Source organism: Liolophura sinensis, chromosome 7 (genome assembly GCF_032854445.1).
Source record: "Liolophura sinensis isolate JHLJ2023 chromosome 7, CUHK_Ljap_v2, whole genome shotgun sequence".
Taxonomy (NCBI): Eukaryota; Metazoa; Mollusca; class Polyplacophora; order Chitonida; family Chitonidae; genus Liolophura; species Liolophura sinensis.
In genome coordinates, this window is record NC_088301.1 from 37462028 (window position 1) to 37487630 (window position 25603).

Here is a 25603-nt window from a genome sequence, read left to right on the forward strand (position 1 = left end):
ATTTGTCAGTTCTTTGGCACGATACGGTTGTTTCCTTCTGGCTATGCCTGGTTTCCTCCATCCCCGAGATATTAGTATAATATAGTACTATAGGAGAGATGACTACGTCTAGATGACAAACTAATACGGGACGGAAAGCCCGATATGGAACCCGACCGTACTGGTACGGGAAAGAAGCCCATCTAAGGTGAGCTACTTATATTAGTGCAGAAAGGAAACCCGACAATACAATATTTCAGGACCGAGACTTGGATTATTATGGTTCTTCTATTAAGTATACTTGGGTTAGATAGAAGAGTTGTTTGAAGTTTATGGTCGTGATTTTTTGTTATGGCACTCATAGAATACAATGAAGGCACATTTTAACAACAGAAAATTGGTAAATATTTCCCCGAAGATAAAAGTAAAAGAAAAGATTTTTATCCTGTTAACATCCATGTTAAATTATCCCTTTCACTTTCCCTGCGTACAGTCTTTCGAGGGGAGGATAAGAACCTTTTCTAGTCTCTGACTTCATGTTCTTAGCATTGCGAGTGGAACTAACGTTATTTAAGTATGCATCTCTGCTAAATTATGGCGGAAATGGCGTCACTAAGCTTTACAGCAACTGGAGCAACTCGGCACATATTTTCACCAGGTAACAAGAACATCGTCATCATGGTTACATGCCAAATATTGCAGCTCTTTGCTCATCGATGGAAAAAGCTCTAAAGTACCTGAATAGCTGCACGAATATCATTCATTTATCAGTCAAAGAAGTGTTCATTCCAACACGTTGTTATTTATGCTTGTAGTTGTTTTATTCAGTTAATAAATAAATAGACAAAAAAAAAACACACACACACATGATGAAAATGTTTACAAAGACTTTACATTTTATTACAGTAAATTCGACAATGGATTTTTTACAACGTACAATTACATTTGTTCTTGCATTGAGTTTTTGACATGGAATATCATAGACTTAAACATGACAATTTAAAAAAACACGTAAAAAAAAACATTCAGAAAAGTACTATGTTTAATCATAGGAATTATTTTGTGAGATCTTGCTTGTTCGTTGGTACTCATTGGTTCTTCACATTCAGGTATGCCTAAAGGACAAAATAAAACATCAATACGTAAGTAAGATGACAGTCATATAGAACAGACTACCCGGTATATACGCGGAATAAATAATTCATATCCATGTAGTTCTTGGGAAAGATTTCGTTATTTACTGACCAATGTATGAGTCCACTCAAACAAGGTAAAAATAAACTATACCGAAAAAAAATAAGTTTGAGTGTATGCTTGTGAAGATATAACTTTCTTCTATTTTGAGCTCTTAATTTCATTATACCTATTGAAAATATCACCTGCAATTCAAAGAATATGACTACATTTTTTAAACATTCTTCCCATTTTCGATTTAAAATTTAGATTCCTAACTTATGGAAACTATACCTTCAGTTGCTGACCGATGTCATCATCGGAACCAGGAATGTTGTAGATTGGTCGGGTTTCTTGGCGGCTGTTCGGCATCAAGGACTGGATGGCTGATGTGTAGGCTGAGGATTTGCCGCATCGTGTGCACACGGAGAGACCTACTCCATTGTCGTCGGCTTGGCATTTGCATTCCTGGCAGCTCATTGGTTGGGCTGACTGGGCGATCTGACTAGACCATACTTCGCGGAAGGATTTCTGCATCCGTTGGCGTCCTTGTGTTAGTCTGGCATGGTTAAACATTGTACCCTTGGTGCTCTGTGAGAGGGATACGCAGTTATCCGTTGGTACCCTTAGTTCACCCAACAGTTTGGAATCGCCACCCTTCTCTCCTCGTTTGCGTTTGTATGTGTAGGCTCCATCTTTGTCAATACCTGAGGTAAAAACAAGGAAATCAGAAATCTGACACCTTGCAATATATTGCCACAACAATTCATATTTCTTCAACAAAAGAATTACCTGGCGTTCTAACGTAATAACTGAAGCAGAGTAGTATAACACAGATGGTTTGAATGATAGAAGTATATGTTGGTCCGAAAATTAAGTATACACTGTGTAAATATAAACACAGATGTGCTTGTTAGGAAAAGCGTAGTTACCAAAAACGTTGGTGCTCTTTGGACTTTTGTTTGACCTGAACTCGAAGTCGTGCTCAATCAGGAGATGAAGGTTGATTCCTCTCTCCTGGAGTAGTTCTTTGATTTCCGCATGGCTTGTTTCGGTTTCTTCACAAGATGAACAGGGCATCAGCACAATGCTCTTGGACACACCAGCCCGGAATGGATAGTTGGCGGCGAACTTCACGGCCCCAAGTACGTCAGTGTTCTCACCAGGCTTGTCAAATCTCAAGGAATAGACTCCAACTCCGAAGCGTCTGGCATCATTCATGATCTGTCCATCGATTGTATGCGTGTGGACTTCATCACAGGCTTCTCCACCGCCATATCCGACGAGTCCGAATCTGTTTCCAGTCAAACCTACAAAACCATCGTAAGTCGTAACTGCATGACATTTGTGAATTCTATTTTTATAAAGCGCCGAGGTTAAAACGAGGAGAAGATTTCTATTCTTTGGGGGTAAGGAGAAATATCTACAGACATGGTCCAAATTTGTTCAAACAACAACCGCGCGAAGGCTGTGCTATACAGTCGGGATAAATACTTACCGTTGGTCCTGAGAGCCGACTCAATGGATAGTGCCAAGCTTTGCAGTTCTGCGGCTGCTTCTTTGTTGCACTCTTTCTCCTCAATAACGAAGACAACGTCGGCTGATTGTGGGGCGGCGAGTGTGTCCTGTGACAGAATCAAGTCATCTTCAGGACCGTAGAAACCGCCCCTGGGCCCTTCACAGCGAACTGGTGAAAAACAAAACACACACACATTGATGTAGCGGTACGTAATGCGATGTGAATTTGAGCTAACTGTGTAGAATTCTCATAATTTTAAGGTAGTATATAGTATGTCAAGATATACAAGATATATACAAAATATTTAAAAAAGATGGATTTATGCCCTTACCGATGCAAACACTTACCACATTCGACTGGAATTGTGAGCGGAACGCCTTCTAGGCTGCACTCGCGGATATACTGGGCTGTCGCATTGCAAGCAGACCACTGGGTTACTTCTACCATGTGATCTTCCATACATTTGGCCATAGCTGCCATTGGTTCCACCTTTTCAGAATGAATTAAGTCAATTAATTTTATTCGAATAGAAATATCTAAGATGTTGAGATTATTAGTAAATTTCATACGAAACATACAAAGGTGAATTGTTTCAATCTTCGTTGAGAGGCATCTGTATACCATTCGATCATAATTTCCAAAACAACGTTTGTCACAAGCTGTAGGCTATGTATCTAGTAAGAAATTAGGCTACATAAGTAAAAATACCTTACCAGGTTAAAGCAATGTCGGTATGGAGAAGAGCGATCTTGGAAAAGACTCTTGCATTTTTGGTAGCCAGGCTGATCTTCCGCGATAATCGCTGGTTTGGCGAAGTTATGGCTCGTACGACAAGACCCAGCTACTTCCCAGCTGTCCGCAAAGGCCTCGATGTCGTCTGTAATCTCGTGGGATGACGTCACCACATCGTTGAAGGGCTCATTGTCGTAAGTACCGAAGAGTCCAGCAGTTTTACCGAAGTACCAGCCACTGATGGTCACCGTGTAAATGTCATGGGCTAGGTCACACTCAACTTCCAATCCATTTCCGCTGTCCACTCGGATCAAACTACCGTCTCTTTTCACAGTGGTGGATGCAAACGCATAAGGCAGTTCCTGGGAACGTCCATCCACGTGAATCTGAAACAAGCCATAAACATGGATTACTTTGCCCCATGACATGCTTTTTGAGCCAATGGGTTGTTAGACATTTTTCTATCTTTTATCTCAAGATATAACGTCATGAAACTTACAATGTGGCGAAAAATCAATATAGATGAGTCACATTTACCTTGTAATCTGGGAAAATGTTGATGTTCTTGGTCCCAGTAGTGATGGTCAGTGACCTCTTGCGGAAGTCCGCCCAGCCACCTTCGTAGTTGAGGATAACGGAAAAGTTTCCATCCATAAAGTCATGAGCAAGGACGTAGCTGCACAGACCGGCGAAGTCAAAATGGCTACCATCGAAGGTAGTGAAATGCTGTTTTCCGGAGATGGAGGCATGGGCTGCAAAAGAAAATGGAAATTCACAGAATTACCAGATAAAGTAGCACAAGTAGTTACATTAAAGGCTATTTGACCGTCCATTAGTCATGTTTGGCATTGCATTTAAAAATTCAAATTCCTTTTCAGTTATAAGAAAAACTGAGATGGTTATAAAAACTCATTTCAAACATAAACGCCAGTGGTAGCTTTATAACTCTCATTCATGGTACTGACATCACTTGATAATGGAATACCGACTTAATCACCTTTGAATGGTGGAACCCAGTTAGTTATATCCGTTGACGGCTTCAGGCTGTAGTAAGCATCGTAAATGCTGAAGTTCCTGGATGGGATGTAAGAGTTGGCGAACTTTTTGTAAGTCCTGATGTATTTTGGAAGGCTGGTATCAGGGACTTCACGAAGAGACTTGACAGCGACAGGCAGGAATATCTCGAGCTGGATTTCACCGCGCTGAGGATCGTAGACGATAACTCTGGATTTGTCCAGGTTGAGGATACTATCGCGGATATCCTTGATTTCCTCAGATATCAGCTCCCGCACATTTTCCACCAAGGATTTGGCCAACTGTACTACATTTTCTTCCACCTCCCAGTAGTTGTATGCCCATTTACCCTGTGTAAGAAACAATACATGAACATAGCGAAGTACTAGTGTGTTCTGCATAACATTTTACGAAGTATCCGACCATTAATTATAAGGTGTGAAAATGTAAACAGCACTCATACCTGTTGATACACTTCGTTGGCCAACTGCTGCACTTGGCGAACTTCGTCACGTTTGCTGATGTCAGAAATTGTCTCAGCCACTTTACGATGGACTTTATCAACGATAGATGCGTATTTCTCTCCAACTAGGCTACTGTACGTCTTCACAGAGCTATGCAGTTTACGGCTCAATTGCTTAATGTTTTCAGTGTTGGGCAATTCGGGGATTTTGGATATCAGATCAGAGTATTGCCTTCTGATGTACTGTACTCGTTGGTTGTTGAGAAGGCGATCACCTAGGTCTGAAAGTTAAAGAACCAGGTAGGTAAATCTTGGTCAATGAATAAAGTAAAACAGAATCATGTTAAGATCATAACATTTTAACTGACATAAAAAGAATAATTTACGTTAACTTCGCGCATAATCTACATGTATGTAAAAATAAGGTTCACCATAAATGAAGACTACAGGAGGATACAAGTGACGACTCACCACTAAAAAAACTTCTGGCATGTCTGATAGAGGATCTATACTTGGCCTCGGCTTGAGAATAGTGGTAAACGGCAGTCTGTGCCAGCCCTTCGATCTCCTCCACCACTGTTCTCACGACCTCTTCAACGAAGTGTTCTACATCGGCATAGTATTCCTGAAAATCAGTCATACATAAGTTACATACGTATAACAATGCAATGCTATTGGCAAAGGCATTGAAACGTTACAGCCGTTCATGTTTTCTTTTGCATTATTAAAATCCTTTCTCTTTCCATGTAAATATTACACATTTCTCACAAGCTGGATTTTACCTTTAGTAATTCAACTGAAGTCTCCAAAATCTCCTCATATCGAAGTGATCCACGATTTACACTGCTCCAGATCTCGTGAATTTTCCTTCTAGCCTCATCGTAGTTCCTGGACATTTCCAGAATTGTTTCATCCGCAAGTTTCCTAAGAAAATTAAAGGAAACAATTACTCTCACGAAAACTGCGAAAGAAAGAGAAAATTTAGGTGAAAACAAGTTAGCATAAAAATTTTCCTAGACACACTTGGGTAACTAAACACTGACTTACATAATTATGTCAATTGCTTTTTGAACAGCTTCCAAAGCCTCTCTCAAGCCAAGCTCATTAAGTTCCTGTAAAAGTCTGGCCAGTTCTAGATCAACAGCGGTCCACTCTCTGTCTATCAGTTCAAGGACAGGCTCTATGTCTTGACGGATATCTCGGGATATCAGACGTTGACGGTTGTCCCAAGCCCGTGCTATATCTCTGACGCTTTCTCGGATAGATGAGCCCAGTCTGTCTTGATATATCCTAGACCTCCGATCTAATTCGTCCTGTGAAACGACAACATAAAATTTTCATAAGACCATTCCAATGTTTGTTGTACATAAATTCAAGACGAGTTATTATGGTTTTTATCCATCTAGGCCTACTCAAATTTGGTTCAAAATTATTACTCATTTAGGCTTTAGTTTTTAGTCTAGATGCATACCTTAATTTCTCTGATGACAGAAGGTCTCCAGTGTAGGCGTGTGTGTAGGATACGAGAGGTGTTGAGTGTTAAGGCAATCAGTCCATCAGTGGTGCGCCCTTCTCTCGAAACATGGAATGCTTCAACCGAAAAGATCTTGTCGCCCTGGTATCCAGCCCTCAGATTTATGGTGTTACGTGGATCATCTGGTTGAACAGCAAAAGCGATTTTATACACAACACAGATGAATAACTCTAGGCTCTGGAGACGTCAGTTCATATGTTTAGTCTATAGCACAGAGAGTAAAATGATAGAGGCATTTTATGTATGCTTTTTATACTGATTGGACTAAAATACTAGTTACCAGAGTGATTACATGATTGGAGAAATTATTCGTTACAATACATAAGGGTTGGGGGAACATTACATTGACGGTGTAAAAGATAGCAGCATCACTACTCCAATTTGTTTCAAATTCTTACCTGAAAACTGTTTTGTGAAAATGTAACGGCAAATTTGTTCATTGTGAATTTATAAACGTTTATTTAATAGTCAATAGTCTAACTTACTCAAATCACTACCCATTGTCAGAAGAATGTTGCCCTGCTCAGGGTCCACAGCAATGCTGGTATCAATGGATTTCTTCCTGTCATAGACGTTATGAAGGGACAAGTGGTATCCTGCATCCGTCCGCAATTTGCCTGTTATTTCGATGGATTTGACTGGTGAAACAATCTAAAACGACAAAAGCAATAGTTCTTTGTTAACGGAGTATCTGAAACTGTTAGCCGTTTGCTATTCTTTCTGAGGTCCGTTCTTGAAATCATGGTCCATAAATGGTGTACGGGTTCTAGAAATTTGCTTTAAAAAGAAGTGGCAAGGACACATGGATATTTATTGTAAAAAAAAAATTTGTACAGATTATAAAAAATGGACTTTTTAAGAGAGGTAGTCCTCTCTTTAGACCACCTGAGGGATGTCGTACCTCAAGGTTTGCACGTTTTCGCAGTCTGTCGATCTCTCCTCGAAGTCGGAGGTTTTCTCTCTGTCTTCTGGAAGTGAGGTATTCCACATCGGCGGCAGCAGACACACGGTCGTCGGTTTTACCAGCGTGAGAAATCACTCTGATATCCGTGTTTGTTGATGGGTGAAGTAAAGACAACGTCATGGTGTAGTTCGCATCGTTGCCATATCCTCGGGAACTATCCTCAATCTTAGACGAGATAGTCAGCTTCTTTCGGTTATCAATGAACACGTCTGACGTCCCATCAAACAACGTACGCCCAGAATTTGTCGTGGTTTCGGTTACAACTCGAATTTCCTTAATCAAATGATATTAAGTAAAACTAAATCAGATTTGAATTAACAAGCGAAAAGTTGTATACTATAAACCTTATATTATACACATTTAATGCACATTCACGTCACATAGTCACCTTACAATATAAGACTGTAAATGTTTACAAGTTCACTTGCCAAACTTTTATCAGTTCATCAAAATAAAAGTTATCAATAAAAATATAACCTACTTTTCCTACACTTGGCACTCCAAGTTTGAACTCTGTCCGTGCATTTCCTCTTGTCCCCTGTATAGCAGATGAGAATATCACTTTCTTTGATGCATCTCTGTCAGCGTCCCATGAAGCCACAATCTCATCACTTATTTTGTGCACATCATCTGAATGTGATCCTTCCAGGTGAAGACTGCGGTATGGCGTGGCAAGTTTTATCGTGCCCTGATACATCTTAGTGTAGCCTTGGCTTCGGTCATTGAACTCGCTCTCTATGGATACTTTTTTGTTGTTAAGTGTGACTTCGCCAGATGACAAAAATCGATAGGGTGATTTCTCTATATTTCCACTGACGCTAACTGTGTGCTCTGGATGGATGATATTTAATTTGGCGTCTCTCTTAGCAGAATATGCGTCACCTCCATCATTGTATTCACCGCTGACTTTAATGTTGCTCCTTGGGTCCCGACTGTCCCAGTCTGCGAAAAGCGAACCATCTGCGGCATCGGGCTTGACCTGTCCACTTGCATGGAACTTCATGGGGCGTGGGCTAGTAATATCAACGTCAACACTAACTTGTCCATTCACAACCCGGCTACCTTTTAATGACACGATCTTTCTGTTCTCATAGTCAATGCTTACTTCGGCATTTCTTCTCTTTCTCTGGGAATTATCTTCAAATCTGACACCAGCCTTCCTTAGTCGTTCGAACGGTGTAGAAATGCTAACTTCACCTACAACATTGGTGCCTTTCCATCTCGCAGTTCGCTCAAAGGTTCCGTCTAATTCTACTGTTCTTCGGGGTGCCCACATAACCTCTGCATGGGTAGTATACTTCTGCTCATCTTTGTTCTTTATCACCAGTTTTAAACTTTCAGCATGACGGATTGCACTAGTAAAGGTCAAAACAGCGTCCAAGTTCGTTGGACTCCTGTAAGCCACAGAAGCACGGGCTAATATTGGCTTGCCCAGTTGGGATGAGTCTACGGTTGCAGATGTCTGAAAATCTAGAGGTTCACCATCAAAGTTTATGGCAAATGACTGTGTTTCATAACCTGAGTAAGGCGATGTGACTCGACCATTGACTGAGATGGGACCAGTTTTTACATTCACAGCTCCTTTTAGAGCGATGGTTTTCCTGTCACCGTAGGTTACACTAGCCTCAACATCACATTGCCGGATTTCTCCTTTAACACTAGCGGCTAAAGACTGACTCTCAAATCTTTCGAACGGGGTTTTCAGAGAGAGAGAGATGGATTTAGGGGAACGGGCAATGTCCAACTTGCTACTGATCTCGATCTTCTTGTTTCTGCCATATTCTACTTCGGCATCACTCTCAAATTTGTCTAAGTCGCCATTGAAATTTGCATTCGCGGACATTTTTTCAAACCCTCGGAATGGTGTTTTAATGCTGGCACGAGCACTCTTGCGTTGGCGTTGGAGGTTCAGTCCAGCTTCCACTTCGACCCTCTTATAGGGAGCATATTCAACACTTATTTCAGCTTTGTGTCTTGATGAGCCATCGTCATAGCTGCCTTCGGCGGACAGTTGTTCGTATCCCTGGAATGGTGTCCTCACGGTCCCGCTTATTTTCTTTTTGCTGCCCTCCAGGTCAATATCAGAGACAACGTTTATCCTTGACCTACCGAGGCTTACCTGCGAATCAACCTTGAAGCGTTTCGAGTATCCGTTGAAGTTACCTACCAGAGAAACTTCTTCAAACTTGCGGAATGGTGTTCTAAGGTCTGCACTGATGCTCTTCGGGTTACCCTTCAGGTCCGCTGAACTACTAAACGATATGCGTTTATCATCCAAATACTGGAGAGATGCGCTTGAAGTAAATTCAGTCAGGTCTCCTTCAATTCGTCCACTCACGGATGTTTCTCTGAAGTTTCTAAAAGGGGTCTTCACAGTAACAGAGATGTCCTTTACATTACCTTCTACATCTGATCTAACATTTGCTTCAATTTTACCGTCCCTGGCGTAGTCAATATTAGCGTTAGAGGAGAAGCGAGTCAGGTCGCCATCCACATTAGCGGAAACTGATAATCTTTCGTAATCATAAAATGGGGTGAGTATGGTTGCTTCCAGTACTTTGCGACGACTTTCCATGTCAAATTTACCAGTGACAGAAATTCGGCTTCGTGTGGCGTATTGCACATGTGTATTCAGTTCGAACCTGGCAGGTTCACCTGTGAAGTTACCAGCGACTGCTATGGTTTCATAATCTCTGAAGGGTGTGTGAACGGTGACATCAAGTTTCTTGTTTCTGCTCAACAAGTCTAGGTTACCAGCTGCCTGAATCTCTTTTCCGTTACCGATTTCTACGCTGAGTGATGTTCTTAGCCTCTGCATGTTACCGTCGAAGCGCAAGTTACTGGTAAGGTCTCTGTATCCAGATAGTGGCGTTTTAATGTTGATCTTAGAATCGACGTGATCTTTACTTGACGCCAAGGTAATGTCCGCCTCGTATTCTTCCCTGTTAAATAACAATTTTGCATTTGACTTGCTTCTCCTTAAATCTCCGTTGTGTTTCAAGCTAGCATCAATGTTCTTAACTGTTTCAAATGGGGTATTTAGCGAGAAAGAGGAATCGATCCCATGTAACACGTTAACGGAGAGAGCAGTATTCACGGCCCGGCCTTGGTAGTTTTCGTTGAAGTCAATCTTGAAATTTCTAATTTCTCCCCTGATGTTGAAAGCTGCTGAACCTGAATGTGGCCCTGAATATTCGCTCTGAAGATCAAAATCTGTGTCAGCATGCAGGCTATTCGATGCTGAAGAGAAGCCAAGATTGTATGTCAATCTGTTGGGTCGACCGTAATAGCCTACCAAGTTGGACTTGAAGTTGACAATGTTTCCCTCGTGATTGAGCTTTAGTTCGAAGTCTTCAGAGTAAGGACTCTTTGCTACGGTTTCAAGTGCAACCACGGGTCCTTTAACCCCACGCCTAATACTAAAGATAATGTTGCCTTCAATTTTCTTGTATTTCTCGTATGTAACTTCGGCATGAGAGTTAAAGTCTCTTGCAGTCCCACTGTGTCTGACACTGAGTCTTACGTCGTCGTACTTCGGTGCTCGAAGATCTAAGGATGCTTCTAATTTATCATCATTCAGGTAATTGGCTGTGGCGCTGAAGACACTTCTCCTGGGGTATTCTACAGATACCACTGAACGACCCCTTCGCCTTGACCCCCGATGAAGGAAAGAGGTCTTGATGTAATCAAAGGAAGATATTGGTGTAGTGACCGTAAGCTCAGTGGACAAGTCTCTCGTATCATCAAGACGGTATTCCGCATCTATATTTACAACCTGATTTGGTAGATATTCCACTTCGACGTGGGCTTTTCCTGGCTGGTATGTAAATCTCGCCTCGCTATAGCGGACACTACGGAAAGGGGTGTTCACTCTCGCATTGCCAGACATTTCTCTGCCATTTTCAAAATTAGCTATGGCCTCCAGAACTCCGAGTTGAGGCTGTAATTCAACAATTGCTTTGCTGCTGATGGCCCGAGATAGGTCACCGGTGTGCTCTGCCGAAAGTTTAAGCTTATGGAACTGGTAGAATGGCGCTTTTATGATTAATTCAGCCAGCTTTCTAGACTCGGTTGACAACTTAGATTCCACGGTTATTTCATGCCTCGGGGCATACTCCAGAGCAGCAGTCGAAACCCATACACCATCGTCTTTGCGATGACGTGCGTTGGCAACAATTCTTTCAAATCCTCTGAATGGGGAAGTAACTTTAACAATGCCATCAATGTATCTCCATTCATGTTTCGTCAGCTCTCCACTCACGGCAACCTTGTCACTGGGAGACCATTCCACCTCGAACTCAGCCGTATGTGGACTCTCGCTAAGCTTAGTGGCCAGTTTGGCACTCACGGCGTCTATGCCAGGGCATGTGAACATGGCGGTAGATTCGATATTGTAATCCCCATCGATTGTGTAAGACACAGCATATTCCGTTCGTTTGTAAGTGTTTCGTACCAAGGTTGCAGAGGATTGAAGTTCTCCGTCCTTATGATCATGATTTACTGTAAGAACCAGCTCGCTGAGGGATGGCAATGGGCTTTCTATGTTGACAGTTCCGCTTATAAGGCGCTGTTGATAGTTGTGTTCATGATTACCGTCAATCTTTAACGACAGCTTTTTATTGTCCCAAGAGCAGGAGAGGGTCGACCGGATGGAATTTTCTCTGCACCTGTGATTCCAGAAAACAATAACTTTGTCGAAGCGTCGGATTGGTGTGGTGATGGTGAGCTTACCTTGATTGCTCAAATGGTAAGAGTATCCTTCGTGGGTCATATCAAAGTCAACGCTATAACGGCCATGTCGACCAACGTCAGCCGTCAAGGAAGAGTCGAACTTTCTTCCGTCATCACTATGGCTGGCGCTAACAATGACATTTTCGAAGTCCTGAATTGAACTCTTGATAATCAGTTGACCGGAGGCATCTCTGCGATAATCAGATCCTCTGTTGCTGGCAGTTAGGCTGATGTCCACCTTGTGACGTCCAGCTTCCGCTTTTACAGATGTTGCCAGTTCATCCTCCACCCTGTGATTAACTTCAGCGAGAATTTTCCTGCACGAACGGAATGGAGTTGTGACGGATAGAGAGGTTTCCAGTTTCCTGAGACTAATTGGACGCTTGATGGTTAGCGTACCCTCGATTTTGTCAGTGCGAGACCAAGCCACATCTGCCACTGTTTCAAACTGCAGACTATCAATAGAATGCTCGGCGTTGACTTCGAGAAACCTGGCAAACCTGCAAGGGCTAGTCAAGCGCAGAGATCCACCCAACTTACGACTAGACCATCCCTTCGCATCACTGAATGTTGTATCCAGCTCAATTACTTTTCCTCGGGCATACGTAACATCCAAATGGGAGATGTGTTTGTCGCTGCTTTGGTGTCTGAGGCTGGCTGCCATTTTTCTGCCATTGAGTTCAGCGTTGACTGATCCTCGAATATTCTTTATTCCATTTACATTTAACTCGGCGTTTGCCTTAAATCGCCTGCTGTTATCTCTCTCAGCATCCCATTTAACATCAACATTTCCGGTATATCTGTCTCTCCAATTAACTCCGGCATCTGCTATAACGTGACGTCCGGGGTACACGAGATCGACCTGTGCTTCATATGATTTGTAGCTCTTCTTATTGGCCAAAGCCGCTTCGTATTTATCCTTGCCCAATGTAAGTGATGAAGAGATTTTCATGTCCCTGGGCTCACGATTTAAAGATCCAGAAAGAACAATTTGATCCTTTCTAGCTATATGGATAGCTGATGTTATTTCGTGAGACAGACTAGATGGTTGGCGATAGATTGTTTCAATCTTAGCCTTTCCTCCTTTCCCCCAGATAAGATCACTTGAGATGTTGTACTGTTTATCATTGATTTTAACTATTTCAGTTGTTGCCCTCAGACGTCTTCCAGGATAACTAAGACCTATTTCCCCCGATTTTGTGTTTTTCTTTTCCATATCATCACTCAACTTCAAGTTAGCGTTGATCTCTTTGTCGGCATTGTATCTAATGACGATGTTGGAATCCAAGTCTTCATCAGTGAATAAGTGGGTAGCTTTTAGTTGGCAATCGAGGTCCTACAAGAAAACACAAAACGTTTGGAGGATCTTTCGTTTTCCTTCAATTGTTTTTTAATCTATGAAAAACCACAAAGAAATAATTTTATATTATATTGTCATAACATGTTAATGAAATATATTGAAATCAGTCCTGCAGCTGCCTAATTGTGTTTCTTTGTATAAAAATATTTTCCCTACAAACACAAATCATATCTTATTGAATGGAAGGTTTTTGACGGGAGTTTATGTAGCTTACAAACTTACCATAGCCGGATATTTCAGGTTGACTTTCAGGTTGCTGTTCCTCTTGCCAGCCTTCAGACGATTGGAACCAGACTGGGATAGAGTGATCTTCTTGTCCTCGTTCTTCGGATTGTCACCATACTGCAACTGGAAGCTGGTGTCCATGTTCGTGGAACTTAATTCCAAGTTGGCTGAGGATTGGAAGTTGTAATCCCGGTTCTTCTTGAAATTTGAGTTCCTATCAACGAAAAAAGACAAAATTTTGTTCACTACTTGAGTAATGTGAAAAGAATTAATATAGTTTTGGTCTGTTATCAAATTTACACCTTAAAAATCCTATTCTTAAAAATTCTTATCCTTTGCATGGGAAAGAAACCAGCGACTTATAGATACAGAAGAGAGGGAGCCAGCGACATCCATGTCTAGAAGAAAAGATACCAGCGACTTACAAGCAACTGTATGGGTGGCAATAAAGTAGGAGCGTACAAACTTTGTGAACACAAAGGAAACCAGCGACTTACAAGACAATGTCGTATTTGGACAAGGACTTGGTGCTTAGGTTTCTGATCTTGGAAGAAACAGCCACCCGATCTCTGATCTTTTTTGGCAGTTGGTAATTGATCGTGGCCTTAGATGTTAAGATAGATTTCTTCCCACTCTTCTTGTCCACGAATCCGTTGGCATCCAGGGTGATCACTGGCGTCTCTATGTCAAGTTTTACAATATGTTTATTAGATCCTCTCCTCTGTGAAGTGCCTAGTGATCCTGGAATACAGAAAACGATACACGAGCGGTCAGTGTAACATTTCTTATTTGTGTATAATCTTAACCAGGTTACACAATCCACGATCTTTAGTTATTTTAGTACCTAATTTATCCGTTCATTATTTAGGTTAATGAAGTATTTAATTCCATAGTTGCTCATATAATGTCATATAAGAATGTGTTTTGAAAAATGAAAGTTATTTAACAACTGACAAACCTTCTAATTTAATGGGATTCTTAACCACTTTGTCAATGAAGAGCCGGGCTTCAGTCTTCTTTGGATTTTTTTCAAATGATGCCTCAGCCGAAATGAGCTCGCCTCTGGGGCACCGCATGTTGAGTGTGGCATTATAACCTAAAGCCTTCTCTTCGGACTTGATTAGGACTTTACTAACGGCAGTGTAGATATCCTTTCCATAGCTGAAGCTACCAGTACAGCTCTTCGTCTTGTCGTTGTTGACAATTGTGGCTGAAAATAGGTTACAATTCATTATATGTAGCTCTTTTTGTCATTATTTCCTTTAAAAAGAATATCAGTTTCCAATGAGCGTAGTTTACAACCGATAACGTCATCAAATGCGTTCCGCCAAATAACTGAGACCAAAATCAAACCTTTAAAAGCTTTGGGTTTTCTTAAATATGTTCCGTTTATCGATAACACTTACACCTCAGATTGATCGGGTTGGTGAAAACGTTCTGCATAGAAATGTCAACCTCCAATGCCTCATCTCTGATTTTCTCAAGGGCCCCTCCTATGGTGATGGTCTTCATTGATGGGGCTGAAATCTCCAACAAGGGAATATATTTGACCCTTTTATCCGACTGATCAATCTTGACTTCTCCATTGATGTTGTACTCATGTTGACTGCCAATCTCAAGTCTCAGCGTCGCTCTCTTTAAGTTGTCATCGTTCACAACTGAACCTACGAAAATAAAAAGATTGTTCCATTATTAATAGTACAATAAATGTTCGACATATATATCCTAATGGTAACACTCTCGGCTATAAGGCATAGCGATATCCTCAATTCACTTTATTTCTACGTTCAGTCAATTCTTTAACATTTCACCTTAAATCCTTAAGCACATTGTTACATGTACCTTTCACTGAGGCTTTCTTCCAGGGTGTGAGCAAACTCATTTGGAGATCTTTGTCCTTTAGGTCCAGTTCAAAATCAGTCACGAACTTACGGTTCTCTCGTGAGCCAGGGGTATCGAAGGAAACTCGAGCACTTTTACGGTTGGGATCCTATGAAATGAGCATCATGCAGCATGTAGTTTATTACAATACTGTTATCGTTCCTTGGAATATAGCATCGACGAAGAAATGTAATATTTTTTAGGTATTAATATTTCATGAAAGTGAATTACTTATTTATATATTTGATAGTCTCTTCACGTCGATGTCCAGAACTTGTCACTTTCAAGTGGAAAGAAACGCAGCTAAGGCCACTAAGGAGCACGTGATCTTATTGATCTTTACTCGGACAGTCTATACCCATCATTCAGCCTGTGCATCTATTGTGCTTAGGTACAGTAAACATAACTGTACCATACAAGACTGCAGCATAGAAAATAAAACTAGAGCAGCGACGACAGTGTGAGAATTGGCCTTTGTTCTCGGTAATCAGTAAAATCCGGCACCTTGTCATTTTACCTCAGTTAATGTTTTATTCTAACTGTTCGTCAATGCTATAAAGTAGTAACTTGTTAGGTAAACAATGCAGTCATGTTCACTGCAATTTATTATGCGTCACTTGTCTAAGTTGTCTAGAAATACTCAGCATGTTGTATAATGCTTGTTGTCATCGCATACGTGAAATATTTAAGTACTGCGTTTAACAACCATCAAATACATGAAAATGATGTGCTGTCATATTTAATAAACAATCCGAGGAACCAGGCCTCGGGATACTTAGTCCATACCCACTAATCCAAAACCACGAAACTTACTATTCGAATTTTTATGGATGAAAATATACATACACCGCTGTATTTGGCACTAAAGATGTATCCGCTGTGGGTGTCCCGTTTGTGCAGGTCAATTCCTAAGCTTAAAGGTCCAGTCAGAGGGAAGTATGGTGCATTGTCTTTTATGGAGGCATTACTGAAGCTCAGACTTCCGCAAATCTCCATTCCAGTCAGTTTAGCCAGTCGGTCGCCAGTGCACACCTTCTTCTCCTTCCTGTTCTCATGGATCATCTTCTGTTCACGCTCAGCCTCACGATGAAGGACGAAAAATTTGGTGCTGAAAATCAACAATGGCACATTGTATTTTCACTGATTTTTCTTAATATGCACTAAAAGGTACGGCCTCTTTTTACCTGTAGAAGAAACCTTTTTAAATCGAAAAATATATTTTTTATTTCTTGTCTAAATTGAAGGTGATATTCAACACCATAACTGCTATTTTCTACTTGCATGTTTTGTAGCTTATATTTTCAATGTATGTTGTATCACTTATGATCCTGTATGAATTTCATTAACACATGTTAGGCAAAATCGGGATCAGGTAGCTCCATTTAACAAAAGTATCAATTAGAAATAACAAAGTTTTACTTCAAATTAATGATCTCCATCTTTTCTCTTGGACTGTCAAATTCCACATTCAAAACTTGGCCGTTCTTGACTTCCAATTTGCCATTGGCAGCCGTGCTGGAGTGAAGTGTTGTCACCATTTTCAAACCAGAGCGAACAAGGTATGCATCTACAACCATGGTACTGGCTATTTCAACGGCACCACTGAAAGCAAAAGATTCTCAAATTATTAGTACAGAATTTCCCAAAAAAAAAAACTAAATGTAGATAATCAACATTCTGCACAATTCTCTAAATGCAGCCAGTTGGAAGGTATTTATATACTTATTTGGTTAGTGATTATGGCTGGATTCAACAATTTTTTACTTACACGACGCATTAAACAGTAAACATTTACCTGACAAACCTCTTGGCTGAATATCGCAGCTCGCAAACAGTTCGCCTCCTCTTAACCAGTTGGAAGGTGCAGGTGCATAGATGGTAGGATAGAATAATCTTACAGTGATTGATACTGATACTTTGCAATTTTCTGTGATGTGATCTACAAGCTCTCTTTTCTGCTTTTTTACGTGGACGTGAGTATAATCGCTTGAAAGACTCACCTTGGCTGGACAACCCCTTCTATGTGCATGTTGGAGGGCCGTGATGTGGCCTTCCTTACGTCCATTTTCCCTGCAACTTTCAGATCGACACTGGCTGTGCCGTTCACCGTAAGCTTCAGTGGAATTCCTACAGATGTTGGAATGGCAATGGTACTGTCCATAAACATGACGTTTTGTGTAAACTGGTAGGAATTCTGTCTGGCAAGTTTCAGAAGTATGTCCATTAGATTTGGAGACCGTTTCCTGGCTCTACCCCGACCACCCATGCTGAGGTACTGTAGTTCATTACCAAACATCCTAAAGTATATTGACCCAGCAACCTCGTCGCTCGTTATCCCATACTGTTGAATTAAAAAAATGTATTTAATATAAGCATAAATAAGTACAAAATTGAATTCAGGCGCCGAAATAACAATAGTAAATGGTCTGAGAAGAACAGAAACCGTCTGGTACTATAATTAACAATTCATATAAATATATATTATTTAACATATTGTGTAGCTACAAATACTTACTCTTTGCTTAATGCTTTCCAATTTCTCCCTTCGGACGACCTGTCGCTTAGAGCGTTTCCATGTACCTTTGGCTACAGGGTTTTGTAAGATACCTTCCGGTCCGAAGAGGTTCTCAAGATAATATTCCAGACCCTCCACTCTTCCTCCGATTTCAATAAGATTGATGGCATGCCCGAACAGGTCTACTGTGAGATTGACCATAGCTGATCGAGGGAGGAAAGACTTCGAAGACCAAATTATATTGCTCTCAGCCTTTGCGCCGGTGTTGATTTTCTCAAAGAATAGAGAGCCCTCGTAGTTTCTGGAGAACTTTCTCTTGTCCATATCGAACTCTTTTGCCAGCTGCTCGTCCTCTAGAATGGCTCTGATGCCTTGCTTGTGTGGATCCGAGGTCTCCATTAGATTGGTCAAATGACTCCAGACGAAGGAACCGACCTGGTTGACTTCCTCTGACTCCAGGGTCTCTTTCACTTGGTCAAGGACCCAGTTAGTTGGACACTCAATCACGGACAAGTATGCGGCAATCCTTAACTCAGAATCCTCGTTCTTGTTGCGAAACAGGGCCATCATGTTGTTTCTCTGCAAAATTGAAGCAGAAACCCTCTGAATTTTGAATTTTTTTGAATTAAAATATTAAGTAGGCTTAGTTACCAAATATACATGACAGGAACTAAAAGCTATTCATTCAATCAGAATACCGAAGTGTGAAAGTGTTTTGCCTACACATTACACTTACGTCAGCTTTGCAGGACATATGCCGGAAGGCATTCACTGCAGACAACCTGATATCCATCGGCAAGTCTTCTTTGGCGAAACAACGATTCAGAGTCGGGATGGCCTTTTCCGCGTGCCCAGTGTTACCAATGGCACGGAGTGACAGCAAGATCTGTAAAAAGGTATTAAGGGTATTATTCAATGTAATATTGTCTGAAATATTTTTTCCAAAAAAGAAAACGGATTTATTTTCAATTTAATTTCATTTTCACTGAGAAATAAAGCGCTGTACAGGTTACATTGTATAACGCTTGTCCGACATGTACTTTCCACGTAATGTGAAAGGAGTGATACCAAAGTCTCATAAACCTGAAGGTTAACAAAAGCCTCAGTATGACCAGTAAGGAGGCTCGTCGTGTTTACACACCTCTGCGTCATTTCCCCGGATATCACAGGAATCGCCAAGATTTTCTGCCAAGATGGAAACAATGTCATCCACTTCGATGTCATTGTCGCATGGTTTCATTCGGCAGTAGTTGTTGACAAGGGCGGACACTGATAGCACGACGTGTCCTGTGGGTCTTTTTCGCAGAAGTGGCTGATGAAGAAAAACGAAAAGCATTTTTTAGCAACTTTATTAAGTAGGATTAAACGCCGTTCATGTTCTAGATAAATATTTTATGTATCTTGTCATTAACAAAATGTTATTCCGTGAAAGTTACCAGTTCCCATTTGTCGCGTGTGGTATAAGCATTGTCTGCTAAAACCAGTTTGAATGCATCTCAAATGGTCCGTGTATCCGTTCCTCGTTTTAGATATTTCTGCTTTCTTGTACATTTCTTAGAGAAAGATATCTGTCCACATACCTTAACTTCCCTGATCATCTCTCTGCTGGGAGTGGCAATAAATGCTAAAGATGTCACCCAGATCTCAGATTCAATATCATCAACAACGCCTTCTGACACCAAATCTTTAATCATTTTCACAGACGCTGTGGTACCGACCATTGGGATGGCATCCATGAAGAATTTTCTGAAAGGTACAAAAAACGATTATCAGACAACACAAATATTACGCAGCACGAAATTAGGAAACCCCGATCATTTGCGAAGTTAATAATGCATTTCAAATATCTAGTTGACAGCACTTCTTTACAAATAATTTGTGTCACTGAGTGTATCGACAACCTTGAAAATTCCATAGAATATTCAGGTGAACGTCAATGCTATGATGTTTGACTTGTTACGTTTTGCCTACGGCGTACTTAGACATGCTGATGTGATAGTTCCTTTATACAAGACTTGACAGCAAAAGGAAAATTGGTCAATATTGAATTTTTTAAACTATAAATTCACCTTGTTCTTTCTTCATTTCCTCTGCAGAATGTCCTCTCTTTTACTTCATTGTATAGTTCACGGAGTGAATCGCTATCCAAATCTTTCATGAAGTGGACGAGGTCAGCAAACAGCTGAGGTGTTTCCGGTCGAATGTCTTCACGCGTCAAGCTACACAGCTTCTGTAACCTCTCTTTAGCTGATCTTCTGATGTGTAAATTGTCAGAGCCATCTGTTGTATGCTCAAAGTGTAAATCACTTCTTCGCCCGACGAAGTCTGAAAAGATAAAATAACTCATGAAAAATTCATTAATAAAAATGATGAAAAATTTAATACTATTTTGCATAATCATGTAAGAATTCAGTTCACGTTTGTTTGTTTCTTTATCGTTAATAATCATATAATGCCCCCCTTACCTGGTCTAGATTTTACGCCTGACTTTTCTGAACTGAACTTCAGTTCCTGTGTGGTTTCCGTTACAGCACCATTGCTGCCCTTGGAAAATGGCCTGAATACGTGGGACTCTTTGCAGGTAGCCCTGATGAGCCGACCTCCATCAATTTTCTGTTCACAGTCGTGTTTGCTTTTCATCAATGGCAGTGATTGTATTTCCTATAAAATAAAGAAAAACACATACATATTATCACTGCATTCATTAAACTACACTAACACCACTGCTGTTTTATACTTCATAATTTTTAATGTTGGTAGGTCTATGGTTTCCTTGTGGTTTGGGTTTCTTCTGCATAAAATAAAGCATAAGGTATTGGTTGTGATACTGAAGCAAAAGGTACGGAAAATTAAACATTCGTTGGGGGGTGGGTACCAGACAAAGTCTCAAGCTTAACTGCTGATTTGAAACTTTCGCTACGTGAATTAAACTGTCTTTAGTTGATACGGTCATTTGATTGATCGACTGACAGAAGTTCTGCTTAGAAATTTTTCACTAATAAGACGGCTGACAGGTTTACGGGCGGGTGGAACCTGAGTGGGGCGGGAATAACGCGTCGTAACATCATTTTCATAGGTTATAGCTAAAGATATAAATGAGGTCACCTAGAGATTGGGCCACTTGTACCAACCGTAATCGGCGAATAAGCAGATCATTATATCAAGTACGGAGTGATAAAATAAATTAACATGTGCTGCGGAATAACCTCGAAGATCAAGGACAGACTGGTGATCATCAACCGGACAGGTGTTTGCGGTTCAGTTTATCAATCACAGCGATTATCGAAAGTCAAGATCCCAAATCCTGTTGACAGTACAATGGGATTTCATGAACCCTCACTAACCTATTAATCTTTGAATGATTTCAATTGCTTTCACCGATAAACACCAGATGACACTCATCGATGAAAATAGAAGTCGTGGCTCAAAGTAGTTCGAATTCTTCATAGCGTATTTTTTTTATTCGAAGTTATCTGATAATGTGTCATCTGCTTTCGCGATGTCACTCACTACTAATCTAGAAGTTTCATCAACTCACCGAATTCGCACTGTATGGGGTTGCCTGTATGGCTGAGTGATAACCATGACGACTTCGGCATCCAATCAGATTCTTGGTCTTTTTGATTGTTATAGCAGATGACCATGGGGTGGGTGTTTGTGATACTTTGTATTCAGCATCACATTCTCCAGTTACGTCCGTCTAAAAAAAAGACCCAGTGCATCATCATTTACTTCTCACTATGACCAACTACTACACCACGTTATCTGTAACAAGCATTTCATTAAAAGGTAAAAAACAACAGCATACAATATTTTATGCTTCTCTTATAAGGGGTATTTATATCAGAACGAAGAACGTGGGAAAAGGGTTGAATGTTTTAAGCTCTTGTCTAACACAACTGTCAACTTAAAGAAGAGTCTTAAGTTGTAACTTGTCATATTATCAGAATAACCTCAAAGTAATGAAGTAAGGTAAACTGACAGCAATTTGGATTTCACTGTTTACGTGTGACCATTTGTCAACAATGACACCACTACTGATGTTCCAGCTTTACTCTCCATGCCCTGATTTTTTTTGGACATACCTCTGAAACTCTCTGGTCCCTGTCCAAGGAGTCCATGACGTTCTGGAACGTAGACAGCACACCTCGTTTGATGTTAAGAATCCAGACAGGATCAGCATCATCAGGACAGACGTTCTCAATTCTGCCGTCTTGAAATCCAAAGCGTAGAGGGTTGGCTTCCAGACTACTCTTGAATTCCCGACTCTTCGGAGAATATATTTTTCTGGACGGATTGGCAGGGTCGATTTCCCTCAGCTTGACGTTATCCATCTGTTAAATAAGAAATTTAGAGTTATACCCATCGGTATGGATTGACAAAGTTTGGCACATGCAAATTTGTTACATGTATTGGTGTTGTTTAAGCAGGTCGGGGATGTAGCCAACAATTCAGTGAACGAAAAATTCTCACAGCGGGTGTCAACCAGGTACATGAATAATCCTGTCTTACCTTGAGGACGTATTCACATGGGGACATGACCTCCACATGGACATCGACCATCATTAGCAGACTGGACTTGTCCTCTGAGGCACCTTCGATGCCGGTTCGAGTCTCCGTCTCGTACAGAAAGTCGTACGTTTTGCCTGGCTCGTAACTGAACTTGCCACTTCCTGAATAGGAAACAGGGGCCCATAAATCCATGAAAATCTCATACATCTCTTTTGATAGAATAAAATACTGTATATATTCATTTCGTAATAACAAAATATCCTGTAATTCTTTCGTTTATGGAATGATGCTATTAAATCGAAGGTTATACATGACCAAGTTTGAAAGCGGGTTTATGTGTCATGAGTCTTGTATTCTTACAATAGAATCAATACAATAGCTTTAAGATGAAAATAGGTTCACGTAAAAAGGTTAAATTTTCAGCGTTATAATTAATCCTCCTTAGATAAGCTAACAATAGCATTCAGCTATTACACACCGAAGACATTATATAGGCGTGGTAGGATATGTTACGAACTCCTGTCACTTCATTATGAGCTCAGGGTGACCAGAAGCATCTTGAGCAAACACGATGACAGCTTGGACTTTGAACGGTTAAACTGAACAAACATTGTCTGAACTGATTCGTAAGCATGGCGTTCATTAACTATAAATGTGACCCAATACCTAGTTTATTTAGGTATAGGCAGAACTCACCTGAGCATGATGTTGCACATGCTGTGTCCTCATTGAAGCGGTCCACATCTATCGGCACTGTGAAGATTAGAAAGCACGAAAGAATTAACTCTACGTCCTAATTTATGGGCTTATAACTATATACATCTGTGTTAATGCAGCTGCATTGTAATGTGATGGAGCAAGACTTTAACTAATGCTGCTTCAACACGATTGAAAATTCATTGCTTGAAGTAATACTCGTTAAGTTGGACAACATATAATATAGCTTGGTTACAACAACGAGAAATGTGGCATAAGATGAACTACTGCTATCTTACATGAAAGCTAAGATAATAATAATAAACAAATTTATGTAGTGTAAAATGAAATGTCTCTGTCCTTTCTTCATTAAGTGTGGACATTTTAATTTTATCAAGCCGATAAAGTTATGACTCTCCATTTTAACAACCCATGGTAATAAACATAAACATGTAGATTCAGTGGACCTTCACAAAAATTGAATTACCGGTATATTAAATGAAAGGCACTTGAACGAGAACACAGTTTATCGGTAGGCGTCTGTTTTTGTTTTGTTTTGTTTTTCACGATTCCACATCTCTTTATTTCTTTTCTCATGTTTTATGAAGCCGAAGAGCATTGTCACAGCAACCCATTCAATAAAAACTGTATAGATACGTTCCTATACATGCATGGGAACCGCAGTGAGAAGTATATGTTTAGTCAGATGCTGTGATGCACGATAAGTACAGAGATTCTGTGAGCGATGAATTTCCTGTGCTAGAAGTACTGGTATCCTGTTCCATCAAGATCTGCCAGTAACTCAGGCTCATATTTCTCCCTCTCTATCTTTTACTCCCCGGATTCAAAATTCGGACAGACTCACTGACTTACTTTTAGCGGTAAACAAAATGTAACCCGTAAATTAGTTTAACCACACCAAATTTATTAGATTTAACAGACACATAACTTATTAACTTTCAAAGAAGCGAAGCGTAAACTTAATCCTGGTTATCAGGGTGACAAAGGAACTGGATAAACTGTAGGCATGCTGTTTAACCTAGATATCTCCTAATGAAAGCGGAAAGCTGGATGTGAAAGGATGCTATTCGATGCACTTAGATTTTTTAATTTAATTTTTCAAAATTTAAATTAAGCCTACTTGGCTTTCTGGTGCACAGTGTTATTTTTTTTAAATACAGCTTTGGCACAGAAAATTGTGATGTGCTGAACTTCGTATCTTTACACAAAGTATTTTTACTCTTGCCAAATTGAAGTTATAATCGTATATTTTTAAATAGTCAACTCATCAACTAAATGAAAGAAAACAACATCTTTCGACATGGGAGGTTTGCGATACAGCCAAAACGTCATACTATTGATTGTCATTCCTGCATTTATTTCTGTTATACATCCAGATTTAGACTTCAAGTTTTAATGTTTCAAAATACATGATCATCAATAACAACAAATGTTAAAATCAGATCAAACGCGGTTTTCCACGAGTTATTTGTTGCCACTGTCAATGTTTCTGGTATCGCGCTTCTACTCGAACATAACAGAAACGTATTAAGAATTGAAGAATGGTGCACATGTATACCAAAAGCGTTCGTCCTCATAAATGCTAAAATAAATGGAGACAAAACATGACATTTATGTATATGCAAATTGCCTACCTGCATAAGCGCCCGCCACTAAGGCCAGGAGAAGAACGGTTCTCGGGTACATGATTGCCCCGTTCCGTTACAGTTGTTATGGTGTCTCCAACTTGATGACTTCTGAGTCAGCTGGCGGTTTGGAGAATCTTTATATAGAGCTTTGGGTCTCCCTAGGTCCAAAAGTCATCCCCTACTGTCAAACCAGCACGCATATAGCTGTAGATAAAAACTGTTGACTCAGTGAGAAAGCTGTCAATCAATGACCTACGCCTGAGTACATTAGGGCACACGTTTGCCCCAGTTCGGCCCTAACATCTTCCTCATGGACCGGGCCTTAGTTCTGCACTCAGCTCATCCAGTTACAACCGTTGTCAGTTTATCATGTAAGATGCCCCCTCCCCTCTCCATCCTCTCCCCGCCTCCCATTTTCAAATCTAACTTACGCAAATGAACTGTTTATGTTAAATGAAATCATATGTTCAGTGGCGACGAAAAGTGTTTTATTTTGTGCGTATTATGCATTTGTTTATGTAAAAAGGCCTCAACTCTTATTTTATTCGTATTTTAAGTTTATTTATTGTTTGTTCATTTTTTTGGTGTTGTATTATGAAGATGCGTTGAAGTATCCAAAGTAATCCTGTGATGCAATTATGCATAATGTCTTTATA

General features: G+C 40.4%; 1 protein-coding gene across 1 annotated transcript; it reads right to left on the minus strand.

Annotated features, from left to right (window-relative positions):
* Positions 1-849: 849 nt before the first annotated feature.
* Positions 850-25046, minus strand: LOC135471807 (apolipophorins-like). Its single transcript, XM_064751158.1, has 35 exons — positions 24954-25046; positions 23299-23355; positions 22603-22763; positions 22176-22424; positions 21629-21790; positions 20556-20751; positions 20160-20415; positions 19671-19836; positions 19232-19402; positions 18827-18976; positions 18091-18669; positions 17576-17916; positions 16995-17177; positions 16422-16683; positions 15537-15684; positions 15101-15358; positions 14653-14904; positions 14192-14435; positions 13692-13908; positions 7860-13445; positions 7316-7651; positions 6900-7065; positions 6352-6536; positions 5928-6193; positions 5663-5804; positions 5352-5505; positions 4881-5161; positions 4401-4767; positions 3941-4155; positions 3385-3789; positions 3019-3160; positions 2651-2839; positions 2085-2462; positions 1447-1859; positions 850-1094 (listed from the first exon to the last, which is right to left on the minus strand). Exons 1-35 carry the CDS (start codon positions 25003-25005, stop codon positions 1068-1070), a joined length of 13356 nt encoding a protein of 4451 aa, XP_064607228.1. The 5' UTR covers positions 25006-25046; the 3' UTR covers positions 850-1067.
* Between the last annotated feature and the right edge of the window lie 557 nt (positions 25047-25603).

Coding starts and splice junctions, on each gene's coding strand:
- LOC135471807 (XM_064751158.1), bottom strand. CDS start 25,005: ATGTACCCGAGAACCGTTCTTCTCCTGGCCTTAGTGGCGGGCGCTTAT. Junction 23,356..24,953: donor AGTGGCGGGCGCTTATGCAG/GTAGGCAATTTG, acceptor TAATCTTCACAG/TGCCGATAGATGTGGACCGC. Junction 20,416..20,555: donor AGGCGTAAAATCTAGACCAG/GTAAGGGGGGCA, acceptor TTATCTTTTCAG/ACTTCGTCGGGCGAAGAAGT.